The following is a 14,324-nucleotide window of genomic DNA, read 5'->3' as shown; positions in this document are numbered from 1 at the left end:
AGGAACAATTTATGATTGTGAAATCCCATCCTCAATCTGATTGTCATGGGTGCTGCCAGGCACTGCAAGGCGGAATGTAGAGATCCTGGGTATCCAGACTTGGGAAAGTTCTGGACTTTTAGCCTGGGAAGTGATCGGGCATCCTCAGGAGAGGCTTAATGGAGTTGGTTTTAGAGGAGAAGCAATGTGGGGTAACACCTTTTGGATAGGTGGAACAGGGCACTGTTGGATAAGGGTACACTGGTCTGAATGGGTTAGTACTGAGCAGTACCTTTAGCAGCACCACATATTGTGATGACAGCAAGTGAACCTGATGGGAGATTAGCTCAGAACCTTTACAAAATGAGACCCACCCTCCAGAGCCTCTAACATGGGAGGAGTTTTCTTGGGGTCTGAGCGATATGGGCTCTGGTGTGATTTGTGGTAGAATCAGATGAGAAGTCTGGGTAGGCCTACCTTGAAGTCAAGAGCATTTTGTTCCATCTTTTATACTTTTTAGCTAGGTAGCAAGGCAGGTTTCTCACCAGACAGCAGCAGGTTACCAATTAAGGAGGATTATTGATTTTGGTGGCCTAGCTCATCATATTAATATTCAGCTTTCTATCTTACCACATAAGCTAGAAGGAAAGAAAGCTTACCATGAAAGTCAGAGTGCCAGAATGGAGCCTTGGTGGAATGGAGAAGATCACTGTTTTCTTAGGACACTGCTGGCAGTTATTCCGTACCGTGGAGATTGCAGTAACCTGGGTGGTAACATCAGGTCACCCCTTACGGTGACCAGCCTCCATGTTACTCGGGTGTCAGTGCTTCTGCATGCCAGAGAGTGGGTCATCAATCCCATGGTTCCATAGCAACCAATCCAGGGGTTAGGATTAATCTGATTGGGAGGATGTACAGCTATCAGACAGGGTTCTCGGCACCTCTAGTCCAGGGCTATCCAGTTATGTTGCATGAGGTTTGAGGGGCTACATGGGGACTACTGTAGGAAGGAGAATTGGGAACTTATTCTTCATGATTAGGGACTGCAAACTATGGAGAAGGAGAGATGATAATTGTGAAGGTTGTGGGGGTGGGGTGCAACTGTCTTTGTAAGAGGGAATATGATAAAGCATATGTGAATGGGGGTCATGCAGGAGAGGGTTCATCCTGTCAGGAGCACACTAGCCTCAAGATGGAGGGCACATTGCATGACCACAGTAGGCATAGTCACCGCATATGGCAGTGGCTGTTGGTGGGAAGGTGCAGGCACATGTAGACAACTCATGGGGACCTGGGGATGTGTGGTCCCCCGGAGTTCATGGAAAGGCTTGCACGGGAAGGGGATGTGGATGTTTGGGGACTCACCAGCATGTTCAGGTTGAGACTGGAACACTAACCAACGAGTGCTCACACTGACTGGCATTGTGCTGGAAATTGAAAGGAGAAGAAAATGACTGCAAGTGCAGCTGTAAGATAAGAGAGAAAATGTCTTATGGCCAGTGGTTAGAAGTGATGTACAACTTAAATAGACAGTAGGGTTAATATGAGAACTGTAGCAGAATGAGGAGTGGCATTTACTCGATTGGCCGGATGTTGATGCTTCAGTATTCCCCTAGGAGTGGCCCTAGCCTTCTCCTGAAAAATCCACAGTTCTCTGTTCGAGAGTGAGAGGTTTGATGTAAAGCATTCTGCAACCCTGTGGACTTATTCAGCCTTATTGTGGACTGTGTTCTCCTTTAACAAAAGTAACCGGAACTGAATGGGGCAAAAGTGGGTGGTATGGCAGTTTGTTCTGGCACAGGTGGGTTGAAAAGTGGTGAGTGCCCCTGAGTGAATGCATGAGTAAGGGGCTATGAAGGGTGAGTGGTGTGGCAAGTTATTGGACGAACAAGAGCAACTGAAGGGAAGATGTTGCAGACAAATAGTGGCAAAAACATGAGCCTTGGTAGAAATTGGTACACTAGCAGGGATAAGATGAGTGTGGGATACCAGAATGGAGCCTTGGTGGAATGGAGAAGATCACTGTTTTCTTAGGACACTGCTGGCAGTTATTCCGTACCGTGGAGATTGCAGTAACCTGGGTGGTAACATCAGATCAACTGCCCGGGTCTGATGTTATGCCCTCCTCTTTCAGTCTTCCAGGAAAAGACTCCTCTTCTTTGCATCATCCCGTCAACCAAGACCTCCAGGTCCCTATCAGAGAATAGTGTGCCGTTTTCACCTTGTCCAACATCCTTGTTACATCTGTCCTGAGCAAGAGAGATTTGGGATGCTCGTGCTTGTTCAGGTGGGCATAGCACCCTCTTAAAGATGACACAGGAATGAAAGCTGCTGGTCTTTTAGCTAATATCCAGTGAGTGGCGAGTTGTTCTGGTAGTGGTGCAATGTAAAATGGGGCTGGAATTGGACAGGGGACACCATTGAAGCAGAGTAGGTAGATGTGATAGGTTTGGAAGATGCAGCAAGAAATTGTATCAGGCGTCATGGTGAGAATCCATCCAAAAACAACTCAACACACTGAGCCAAAATCAAAATGCAAGATTCAGTCCAAAGTTATCATACTTAGTTGCATGCTTACATGCAATAAATTACAATAAAACAAAGACCTGCAAGATGCTGGAAGTTGGAAATAAAAGCAGAGATAGCTGGAGAATCTGAGCAATTTTGGCAGCATCTGTGGAGAGAAAACAGTTAAACAGTCTAGCAACCCTTCTTCAGCACAGACCAGTCTAAGCTAGAGCCTTGAATAACATCAGGCTTACAGGTGTCAGGTAACATTACTTGTGCCTGATAATAGACACATGAAACAGGGGAAAATCCAGGCATTTTCCTATAATCTTCATGACTGAGGTTCCCATCATCAACATATTTTTATTCTTTTTGGTGGCGGTGCAGCAAGTTCAACATTGACCAGAAATAGAACTGCACCAGCCATACAAACGCTGGTTATGAAGACACAGAAACCGGCTACTCAAGGAAGTGGCTCACATCCTGGCCACCTGTAAAGCTTCAGTCACCTGCAAGATTGAAATTAGCAACGTGATAGGATACACACTATTCATCTGGATGAATGCAACCTCAACATTTTACAAGCTCAATATAGAGGACAGAAAAAAAAATCCCAATATTAACATTATACTTTGGCTGTGATATGTAAATCTCAAGGATACACTGCTGCAACTGATCAAGGTTATTTTGTAGAAGTCTTCTAATCTCAATTATAGAACAGGACAAGAAACACAATACTGTTCATCTCCAGCGTCCCCACCAAGTCACTTAACACATTGATGTGGGACATTTGTAACTGTTTTATTTTTGTTATGTGAGGAACTTCAGAATAAAATTGTGAAACCTTTATAGAAGCATTAGCAAGAACAATAAGAATTCTGTGAGAAGAACACCCTACCACCCTCAAAATAATTGAGGAACAAAAAAGTCTTTTCAGTACCTATATCCAGAGAATTTTTAAAAAGTGTGATTGGAGAAATTAATATGAATTACTGTGATGCCAAAGTGTGGATATTGAACAATTACAAGAAACTAATAGAGAGACTCATTCTGCTTTATTTTAAAAAAAAATCATTCATGGTGTCACTGGCTGGGCCAGGATGTTTTGCCCAGAGATCAGTTAAGAATCAACCATGTTGTTTATGGTTCTGGAGTCACAAGTTGGCCAGACCAGATGAGGATGGCACTTTCTTTCCCTAAAGGACATTAGTGAACCTGATGTAATTTTTTTTAAACAAATGATTTCATGGTCATCATTCAACTCTCAATTCCAGATTTTTATTGAATTCAAATTCCACCATCTTCCAAGACAGATGTCCAATTCGGGTCCCCAGAACATTCTCTGGGTCTCTGCATTAATAGTCTAGCGATAAAACTACTAGGCTATAACTACCCTTTCAGGAGTCACAGGAATCTAAACCAATAGGATTTTTTTTCCCAAATGAGAGCAAATTTTTTTGTGCTGTAAATTGGATTTATTACTAGAAATAATTTAATCAGGTTTTGCTGCATAGCAATTTATATCAAATGTAAATGTCAGATTAACCTTAGAATATCATTAAAGAAACTGATTTATTGCAGTTTTAAACAGAGAATACTGTTAAATGGTCTGTGCTTCCACTTAGTTTTCTAATTCCACCTCTTAAGACAATACATACATACCAGAAAAGAAATAGATTCAATGCAGCTAGTATTTTAAAAGTCTTGTAGGGTGTTGAGTCCTCAAAAGCATTTTACAATTATCCTATGATGTTACATATAAGGATTAAGTATGGAGCATCAGATCAGTCATCAAACACTGCAAATTAACTTTTTTTTTTCTGTTCCCATTACAGCATTTCAAATGAGAAAGGCAAGAATAAAGAAACTAAAGGAAAAGATCTTCAGCGCCAGGAATGGTTCACAAAATATTTTTCATTCTAGGAATGAGTTACATATGTATTTATTCCCATTCTGCCAGTTATTTTACTTTAAAATGTTCTTCACTAACATTTTCCAGATTCCAACTGAGATTGTAGAGGCAGAATGCTTGTAAGGATATGCCAGTGTTCTGAATAACTTAAGAAATTACTCAAAGTGGGGATTGACTAATTTTTACTCTCTTATGAGGAAGTGTGTCTCTGCTCAGCATATCCCCAGATCAACTGACTGAAGGAGGGCATGTGTCTTTTGGTAATTGTATGTAAAATATGATGTTTCAAAACTCTGGTGTAAACATTAGCATGCTGTCCCACTAGAGCTTTTATATCGAAAATAAATGTTTTTTTAAATGGCAAAACAGCATGCAATTTTAAAATAGCTTTGGGAGACTTATTACTGTTGTCATCAACTTCCCTGTGATCCAAGGACATCTATTCAGGGTGGAGGAGTTTCTGCCATTCATCTCCATGTGACTAAATAAGCAGATTCTCAGCTCATCAATCTTTGGTTACATAGGGAGGATGTCCCATTGGTGGTGGGGTCTGGAATGCAGAATTTGATTCTTTTCTTGCCTACTGTGTTCTGTTTTGTCATCTTATGTATTATGACTCAAATCTTCATGTAGCCAGTTAGAGGAGTTGCCATCATTCTGAATAGTTGCTAATAGGTTGTTCTTGACCACTTAATGTCAATGCTACCAGGACAGAAACCTCCAGTGTTCAGATGGCAGACAACTATTTTGCCTGCTATGTCAATTTTAAAAAAAAACTCTTAAACGGCCAATATTCAATGAAAGAAAATGCTTCACAGATTCTTAAGAACTGATTTGTAGAGCTTTATATTAGTAAAATATTTAACAACTATAATTTCAGTAACTTTGAGGAGTTGATATCATGAAGCAGAATGGATTCATGAATAGCCAATTCAAATCCCAAAAAAAATGCATGAGTTATAATGCCTTTTCCACATGTTAAGGTTGAAAATGGAAGACTACCTCCAAAGTAATTGAAGAGGTAGCTACAAAAATTAACTTTGCCAAGAGTACTGAAACAGCCCAGTTAACAATACTAAAGTCATTCAGCACTGTATATATCAGAATTTTGAGAGTACATTTGTTTGAAAAATGAGGACAAGAGTTTATTGTGGATAGAATAAGGCAGAGTGTCCATGAATTAAGTAATACATAATTCAGCATGAGCATATAGTTTTACCTACAGAAGAAACTAATGGGTAGTTTACAGCCATTTTACAGCATGCATTCATTTGGACATTAACATTCACTGTGTTGAATTGAACAAAACATGTAAAATCATGCTGTTAAGATAAACAAAGATCTTTCTTTCATTAGACGATAATACCAATTGTAAGGATAGAATATGGTTGAAGAATTTACCTGGAAGGGGAAAATAATAACAATGTATACTTCAGGAATTCAGGAGAAACAAGTGGTTAAGGACAATCTCAACTAAGTCTTAATTTTCTGGGCATTCAGGCCTAGTGTTAAGATCAAATGTGGTCTGTTTCCTAGGTACAATACATGCTACCCACATTTTTGTGCTGGTTGATGACTGCTCATCATCAATTCATCTCAACCAGGAGCACAATGATAGGTCTACTCCTACTAATTTTATCTCTGTTAGTGCAATATTGCTATGTTGTACCCAGAGAACATGGTGCTATTTGTACAATTTGTAAATGTAATTTAATTCTCACTGTAAATATTAAAATAAATAACATTTTCTTCTGGGAAGAGTCAAGTAAAGACTAAGATATGACAGCACAAATACCAGAAATGAATTGGGTATACACAGATCAATATCAAGCACATCCCAGAACAATCAATGTAATTGTTATTTTGATGATTCCATAACAAGAATTTTGTTAGCCCCAAGTGTAATCTTAAGGAAATATAATTTATTCCTTGGAAGCACAACATAAACTCTCGATACCATTAACCTTATGAAACAATGATTTTATATATAACAAATTCCAGACTTAGTCTATGTAAATGGCTTGTGAATCAAAAGGTCCTTTCTTGTTCTGTGCTTTTAATGTAAATTTATTCCTGCCATTCCCTTATACAACAGGGCAGTTGCAAATGAGGACAGAGAGGAGAAAGCATAGCATCGAGGTATCAAGATCAGATCAGGGATAAAACACAATGTGTAAAATAGAGAATACTGCTAACTGAATCTTTTAAAAATTAAGCAGAATTATTTGTTTTGAAATTATATATAAAAGGCATAGTTCAATATTCAATGATTAGGTTCTTGCTTTCTGGCCATGACAATTAGCTCTTATTCCAATGCCCAGTCAAGTTAAAATTCAACTTTTTTAGTTAGCAGCATTTTAAAAGAGAAGTCCCATTCAACCAAAAGTATCAGCAGAAAACCAAGTAAAATTTCATTTAATGGGAAAATTGGAAAGAAAGCACTCCAGGGGCTAGGAGTTATATCTGGCATGTGAAAATGATAGTTGTGGTCATTTGAAGCCAGTTAATTCAGCCCCAAGCTATAATTTCTAATTTTCAGATCTTAACCACAGATTTAAGTTGATGGTGTGTTCGTTACAACAGTATCAACTATACTTTTTCTTATATGGCTCCTGAAAAAATGCAGCCTTAAGCTAGAGATACTACATTCATTTATAAGTAATTCATCATCAGTACTTTTACCCTTACACTCCCAGACCCCAATCCTCAGTAAACTGATCTGCAGCAATCATGGAAAAGAGAGTTAATCTACGTTCAGAGTGGCTTCTCACCCTTTCCTTTTTGATTCATGGGGATGATCCCCCGATTTCTCCCCCCCCCGTTGGTGATCCTTGTGGGTGAATTTGAGTATTTGGTTACCCCAGACAGCAATCAAAATACATGGCTATTTTCAATTGCTTTGTAGAAACATAGGAGCAGAAGTATGCACATGACCCCTTGAGCCTAATCGACTTTTCAATGGCTAATCATTGAGCTCAACACCTTTAATCCTGTTCCCCCCCCCGCCCCGAACCCCTATATAGCTTGAACCCTTTATCCACGAGAGCTAAAATTGACCTCCTCCTTGAAAATGCAATGTTTTGCTCTATCACAGGAAGTGGTTGAGTGAATTCCACAGGTTCAGCACTCACTGGATGAAGAAATTTCCTTATCTCAGTACTAAAAGGTTTACCCCTTATGCTTAAACCATGACTTCTGGTTCTGGACATCCCCACACCAAAATTGGGAACATTCTTCTTGCATCCAACCTGTTAGAATTTTGTAGGTTTCTTGGCTAAGAAGACCAAAACTACACACAATATTACAAGTGTGGCCTTACCAATGCCCTGTTTCATTGCAGCAAGACGTCCTAGTTCCTGCACTCAAGTCCACACAGTATGACGGCTAACATACAGTGTGCCTTCTTTACTGCCTGCTGCACCTGCACGCTTACTTTCAGCGAGGCACGAGGATGCCCAGGTTTTGTTGAACATTCCCCTTGCTTAATTTACAACTGTTCAAATAATCTGCCTTGCTGTTTTTGCTACCAAAGCAAATAACCCCTCATTTTCCATATTATACTGCATTTGTCATACATTTTTCCCTTCACAACCTGTTCCAATCACACTGCAACATCGTTGCATCTTCCTCATAGCTCACTCACCCTTCCATCCAGCTTTGTGCCATTTGCAAATTTTGAGGTATCGCATTTAGTTCCCTATTTCAAATCAAGAACATATATTGTGAATAGCTGAGATGCTAGTATCAATCTCTGCATTACCCCATTAATCACTGCCTGGTAGTCAGGGAAAAAAAAACATTTTTCCAACTGTTTCCTGTCTGCAAAATAATTTTTCAATTCATCTCAATACACTACACCTAATGCCATGCACTTCATTTTACACATTAATCTCTTCAATGGGACTTTGTCAAGATCCTTCTAATCCAAGTCCAAATAAACCACACTCATTGGCTTCCCTGATCAATTCTACTGGTTGTGTCCTCTAAGTATTCCTGTAGATTTGTCAGGCATAATTTTCCTTTTCTAAATCCAAGCTGACATTCAATGCCTTCTTTCCACAATAAGGTAAGAATTTGTGCTATCTATTAATGATTGCATTTTTCAGCTTCATATCGCAACTCCTCAGATCTACACGAGATCTGGTGTTAAAACATTCCAGAGGTAAAGTATGCTATGATGAAAAGACCACTTCCCAACCAAAGGCCTCTCCAAGGACCACAAACCAGGAGTAGGATGGATATTGTCCACTTTCCTGAGTGGATGCAGCTGCAGGATTCAAGAAACTCAGTACCATCCACAGCTATGTAGTCTGTTTGATCAGCAAGCCATTCACAAAGTTATTCAACAACTCTGTCCACCCACAGCAACACATCAAGGCTCTTTTGGAAGACTCTTGCAAACCTGTAAGCTTCACCAACTAGAATGACAAGAGCAGCAGGTATTTGGTAAGCAAATAAAGAATTTAAACCAGTACTCGAACATCTCCCAAGTGTTGTTTCACAAGCAATGGTCTACTTTGAACACAAACCATACTGCATGTCAGAGCCCAAAAGTAGAAATGAACTGAATAACCAATGAAGCTGCTGAGCGATGACACATTACAGAAATACCGGGAAAATTTCCTCCGTCTAACTTGAAGACCAACAGCCCCAACAATGGAGCTCTTTTCCCGTCTTGAACTTGACTGTCAACTTAGATATGAGCTCAGGTTTCTGGTGTGAATGTTGAACTCGGTTTCTGGTTCAGGATGAAGAAGCCACTGACTCAGTCAGGCTAATAAATAATAGAAATGGCTCAAAGCAATTTTCTTTTATCTCACGTTCTATTGGCATACAGATTGTTTCCAGTGCTAGTAATAGTACCAAAAAGGAAACAAATTAAAAATCAATTGCAAGCTGTGTTTGAAAAGTCATATTTAATAGAATGCAATTTTGCTTCGGAAAAATAAAAACTAAATAACAGATTTAATCTATTACATACAAGCAATCATTTTACAGAAGAATTTTATTTAAACAACACATGATATTTTACAATATTTATAACATCACTCCTTTTAAGGTCATGCAAGTTTATTTACATATCTGAGATAAAAACAAAATATTTCAGCATTTTTGAAACAATTGAGCTGATGTTAGTACATCTACTGCACACTGATACTCGAGGCATTCTTGCGTGAACTCCTTAAAGGTTTCTTTAAGTATTCTGTGCACTTTGGTGTTTCTTTTCTTGTACTGTATGCTTAACATTTTGTCAGCCAAGTAATGCAACCATAACACATTTGTGTGAGGATTATATTCTGCCCAGTTGTTACTGAGAAACAAGAGAAATAAATATTCATCAGTTTTATTTAAAAGCCACAAAGAATTTTTTTTTAAAAATAGCAACATTGTGAATTTTCAAGATTTGGATTCTTATAAATGGTCAACTTATAATGGTATGCAAATGTATTTAATTATTCCGTAAATATTTTGGCTATTTTACCCTGAGAATATTATCAGTTGCAACATTAATTTGATACACATTCATGCAAAACAGAAAAGACACTTTTTCAGTGAAGTTCATATTTGAATAAATCAAATGCTTGCATACTAGCCCTTTACAGTCTGTTCTTAAGCTGGGGTTTAAAAAAACCTATTAACATCTTTGAGAGTATGACAGAACAGTTGTAATATGCTTACACTTGGATTTAAACGATTAGAAACTATACCACCAAAATGGGACTTTTGGTAACATTATGACCCTGGTAAGTATCCAAAGCAATATTTCAGATTGAAAAATTCTTCATAAAAATCACTAACTTTACTTCTATATGTAATCATGATTAGACTCACAAGAGAACTAGAACGGAATCACAAACCAACAAGCCCTGCCAGCTGCTGTCAAAGGAATAGGCATATATTTAATATCCAACAATGCCCACCAAACCCTATTAAAATTACCCCAGCAGGTACAGTTACCAAAATATGCATCGCCATTTGGTAGCCTCAAGTGTCTCAGTACTTTCTCTACAAGTGTTATATGTCATATGACAAACATTAAGTAATGTTCACAAGATGTGGATGGACAAGAAGCATTGTTAAACACTTGCAATTACTCACAGATTTTCCTCCTTCATTTTTCTGTATATCTCAAATTGGTAATCTCCTTGTCCACAAAAGAAACTCTCCTCAGAAGAAAGATCACAGAAATGTACAACATCATCTGGGGAGAGCAAATAATTAAAGCCCAATAAATGTAGTGAATAATAGATATGTGGATGTGATTACAGTACAATGATTTGTTAGCGGTGCTAAAGGAGTAGAGGCTTGAAGATGCTATATTCGTACTTAAAAAAAGATGGTAACTGAGGCAACTACGTGTGTCAGTGGTGTAGATGCTTTAATTTTTGTGACAATAATCTGGGACAAAATTAATTAGGATTTCGAAAAGTGTGGGATAATAAAAGAAAGTCAACATGGATATGTTAAAAAGGAAAGCTGTGCTTAACTGACTTACTTGAATTCTTTGATAAACAAAGTGTTGATGAAATAGTGTGGTTGATCGTAATGATGTGGATTTTTCACAACTATCATAGAGTAGACTTACTGTTAAAATTATTACGCCAGTGTAGAAGATATTTAGAACCTTTTCTCACACATTTGATGCTTGTTGGTTTGATATTTTTAAGCATTGGAAATTGATAGATTTCTGTTAATTGAAGTGTATAAGATGATTTGGACAAAGACAGGTATACAGAGCTTGGCTATAGATCAACTAATCTCTGAGTGATAAAGAGGGTTCAAGAAGGGCATCTGACCTGTTCTCATTCTTGTTATAAAGATTTTTTGTTTTTCTGATATTAGTAGATCCAGTACCACAAGGCGCATGCTGATTTTTTTAAAATTGCAGATCTTTTGATCAGGCACATGGATTAAAACAATTTTGTTAAAATGTATGGATGATAGTACTAACCTGTTCCCATTCTTGACAATGTATAATCAATAATATTGGCCACAAATCCATGAGTGTCAATGTTGAAAGTCTTCCCACACAATTTGTATTCAATTTGTTTGATGGCAGTTTTCTTGATAAGAACATTTCCCCAGTGCAAGTCTCTGAAAATGAATTTAAACAAAAACCCAGATAAATGCACAATTAATATTTAAAAGAAAAACAGAGATTCCAAACAGCAAAATACACAGGAAACAATGTTTCTGGGCCGGAGAGGATAGATTTCAATGTGATTATTGCTAGGAATTCTCAATTTGAGGCAGAACCTGGATGTGTGCGATTTCTACTTTACACAACTTCCACAAATTGTAATCTAAAACATTGGGTGTTTGTTCCTCCTTGTCTTTTCCTACCTTGCTTGGTGGCAAAATAAAAAATATCTTCTCTACCTTTTATTAGGCATCAAATTTCCACCTCATGACGCATTGTTCCCACAGTTGGGTGTCTATTTTATTCAAATATTTTAAGTATTGTCACAGGATTTTAGGCTTGAATGGTTGGGAAAAGTCCAAGTTGGAAGTCCTGTACCATTATATTTCCACCCCTTTAAAATTATCTAAGGAATTTGGGGTTTGAAATTTTTTTCTGCTTATAGAATGAAAAAAGTTGCAGCAATTTCAATATTAATATCAATTACCAATAATATAGAATTAAGTATCGATTTTCAGTGATTGATTCTGTTCTTTTGAGAATGGTTTATTCTTTACATATGCAATCATCTATTTTAAAAAAACATAGAAAACTAGTCCCCCAGTAGTTTCATATCATGTTTATTACACCAATTCTTAAAATCCTCGACTGAAGGCCAGCTAAGCTACAGAGAACAATGTTAATAATATCAAAACATGAGCAATGACATTTCCCCCAGTATCTCAAGTGATCAGGCTACCGTGGCATTAAAACATGGATATACTACTTACGATTTCACAATAATGCTGATTTAAAAACTTAACAAGGCCAATTTGTTTTAGAATATAGCTCCCAATAATTATGTTTAGGAAAGATACAAGCAACATTTTTTTTCTATTCATTTGAGGGATGTGGGCGTTGCTGGCTGGCCAGCATTTCTTGCCAATCCCCAGTTGCCCTTGAGAAGGTGGGGTGAGCTATCTTCTTGAACCACTGCAGTCCCCCTGCTGTGGGTTAATCCACAACACTATTACATAGGGAATTCCAAGATTTTGACCTAGTGACAGTGAAGGAATGGCAATACATTTCCAAGTCAAGTTGGTGAGTGACTTGGAGGGGAACTTGGAAGTGGTGGTACAAAAACAAAGTTGCTGGAAAAGCTCAGCTGGTCTGGCAGCATCTGTGAAGGAAAAAACAGTTAACATTTCAGGTCTAGTGATGCTTCCTCAGAACTGACGGTGGCTGGGAAAACATCAGTTTATATGCAGAAAATAGGGAGGCAGGTAGGGTAGGGAGTAAATGATATGATAGAGCCCAAAGAGAGAGAAAGACAGTTGGATACGCAAAGTATTTGCTAACGATCAGACTGGGAGGGTGAATAGTTGTTAATGGGGACTGTTAATGGCTAACAACAGGGGGTGTGTAATGGCAGGTTGCGTGGTAACAAGGCCTGGTGTGTGGGGTAGGGGGCTTGGACATGAGAACTTAGGCCCTAAGAAGTCCCATATGTCTGCTGCCTTGTCCTTCTAGATGGAAGTACTTGTGGATTTGGAGGATGCTGTCTGAGGATCTTTGATGAATTTCTGCAGTGCATCTTGCAGACAGTACACACTGCTGCTACAGAGTGTTGGTGGTGGAGGGAGTGGATGCTTGTGGATGCAGTGCCAATTAAACGAGTTGCTTTGTCCTAGATGCTGTCAAGCTTCCTGAGTGTTGTTTCGGCTGCACTCATCAAGGCATCTCATAGTTAATTTATGATGAGATACTGGCCTAGGAGGTCATCGTAACAAGGAGAAGTATGAATTTCCATTTGATCTGCTGGTTTATCAGTATATGAAACATTCTCCAATATTTCAGTCATATCCTGCTTTGTGTTGATGGTTTAATGAACTATGTGACTGCCCATTATTTCACGACTATTTTTTTCCTTACTTTTCCCCTGAAAGAAGGGCTCAAGAACAAACAACTATAAGCCTTCAGCACCTTCCAAAAGAATCGAAGGAATTTATATCAGTTAAATAAAACCATGCTCTCATTCAGGACAACGAGCAGCAGACTACACGGCTCACTGAGCCTCCTCTGCTATTCAATACAATCTTAGCTGATCTTTGGCTTCATCACACTAACCCATTGTCCATTTCCCTTGAGATAACAAGGCGTAGAGCTGGATGAACACAGGCCAAGCAGCATCATAGGAGCAGGAAAGCTGGCATTTCGGGCCTAGACCCCTCTTCAAAAATCTGTCTGTCTCAGTCTCAACAGTGGAGTATCTCTAATTCTCCGAGGTAAACTTCCAAAGATTTGCAACCCTTTAAGTGACACCACCCAGGACAAAGCTGTCCACTTGATTAGCACATCCACAAACATCCATTCATTCCACCCACTGATGCTCGGTAGCAGCAATGTGTACCATCTTCAAGATGGATCCACATTGCAGAAATTCACAAGGGCTCTTTAAACCAGCACCTTCCAAACCAGCAACAACTTCCCTCTAGAAGGATAAGGGTAATAGATGAATGGAAACAACATGAGATGCACATTCCCCTCCAAGACACCCTGATTTGGAAATATAGTCACCATTGCTTAAGAGCCATTGGGTCAAAACACTGGAATTTCCTCCCTAATAATACTGTGGGACTACTCAAAACACATGGACTGCAGTGATTCAAGAAGGCAGCTCACCACCATTCCTACTCAAGGGCGATTAGGGACAGGTAATAGACACTGGCCCTGCCTTAAACGTCTGTATCCTATCAGTGAATGAAAAAAAAATTCCTCAGACCTTGGTTCACAATGATGTAACTG

At 38.7% G+C, this 14,324-nt stretch overlaps 2 protein-coding genes across 8 annotated transcripts in view; one reads left to right on the top strand and one right to left on the bottom strand.

Moving 5' to 3' along the window:
- LOC125459720 (protein FAM184B-like) overlaps window positions 1-6,552 on the top strand; it is a 169,848-nt gene extending 163,296 nt beyond the window's left edge. For all 6 annotated transcript variants that reach the window (XM_059646818.1, XM_048546509.2, XM_048546519.2 and 3 more), the window contains one exon: window positions 4,323-6,552. In XM_059646818.1, the coding sequence (XP_059502801.1) occupies window positions 4,323-4,334 (12 nt within the window). In that variant the 3' untranslated portion in view covers window positions 4,335-6,552. The remainder of the gene's footprint in view (window positions 1-4,322) is intronic.
- Window positions 6,553-9,426: 2,874 nt separating this feature from the next.
- Window positions 9,427-14,324, bottom strand: part of haspin (histone H3 associated protein kinase) — a 61,138-nt gene continuing 56,240 nt past the window's right edge. For both annotated transcript variants that reach the window (XM_048562336.2, XM_048562419.2), the window contains 3 exons: window positions 11,352-11,494; window positions 10,499-10,601; window positions 9,427-9,710 (listed from right to left, as the gene is read on the bottom strand). In XM_048562336.2, the coding sequence (XP_048418293.1) occupies window positions 9,503-9,710; window positions 10,499-10,601; window positions 11,352-11,494 (454 nt within the window). In that variant the 3' untranslated portion in view covers window positions 9,427-9,502. The remainder of the gene's footprint in view (window positions 9,711-10,498; window positions 10,602-11,351; window positions 11,495-14,324) is intronic.

This window comes from Stegostoma tigrinum, chromosome 1 (genome assembly GCF_030684315.1).
Source record: "Stegostoma tigrinum isolate sSteTig4 chromosome 1, sSteTig4.hap1, whole genome shotgun sequence".
Classification (NCBI taxonomy): Eukaryota; Metazoa; Chordata; class Chondrichthyes; order Orectolobiformes; family Stegostomatidae; genus Stegostoma; species Stegostoma tigrinum.
This window is presented reverse-complemented; position numbering and strand designations above follow the sequence as displayed.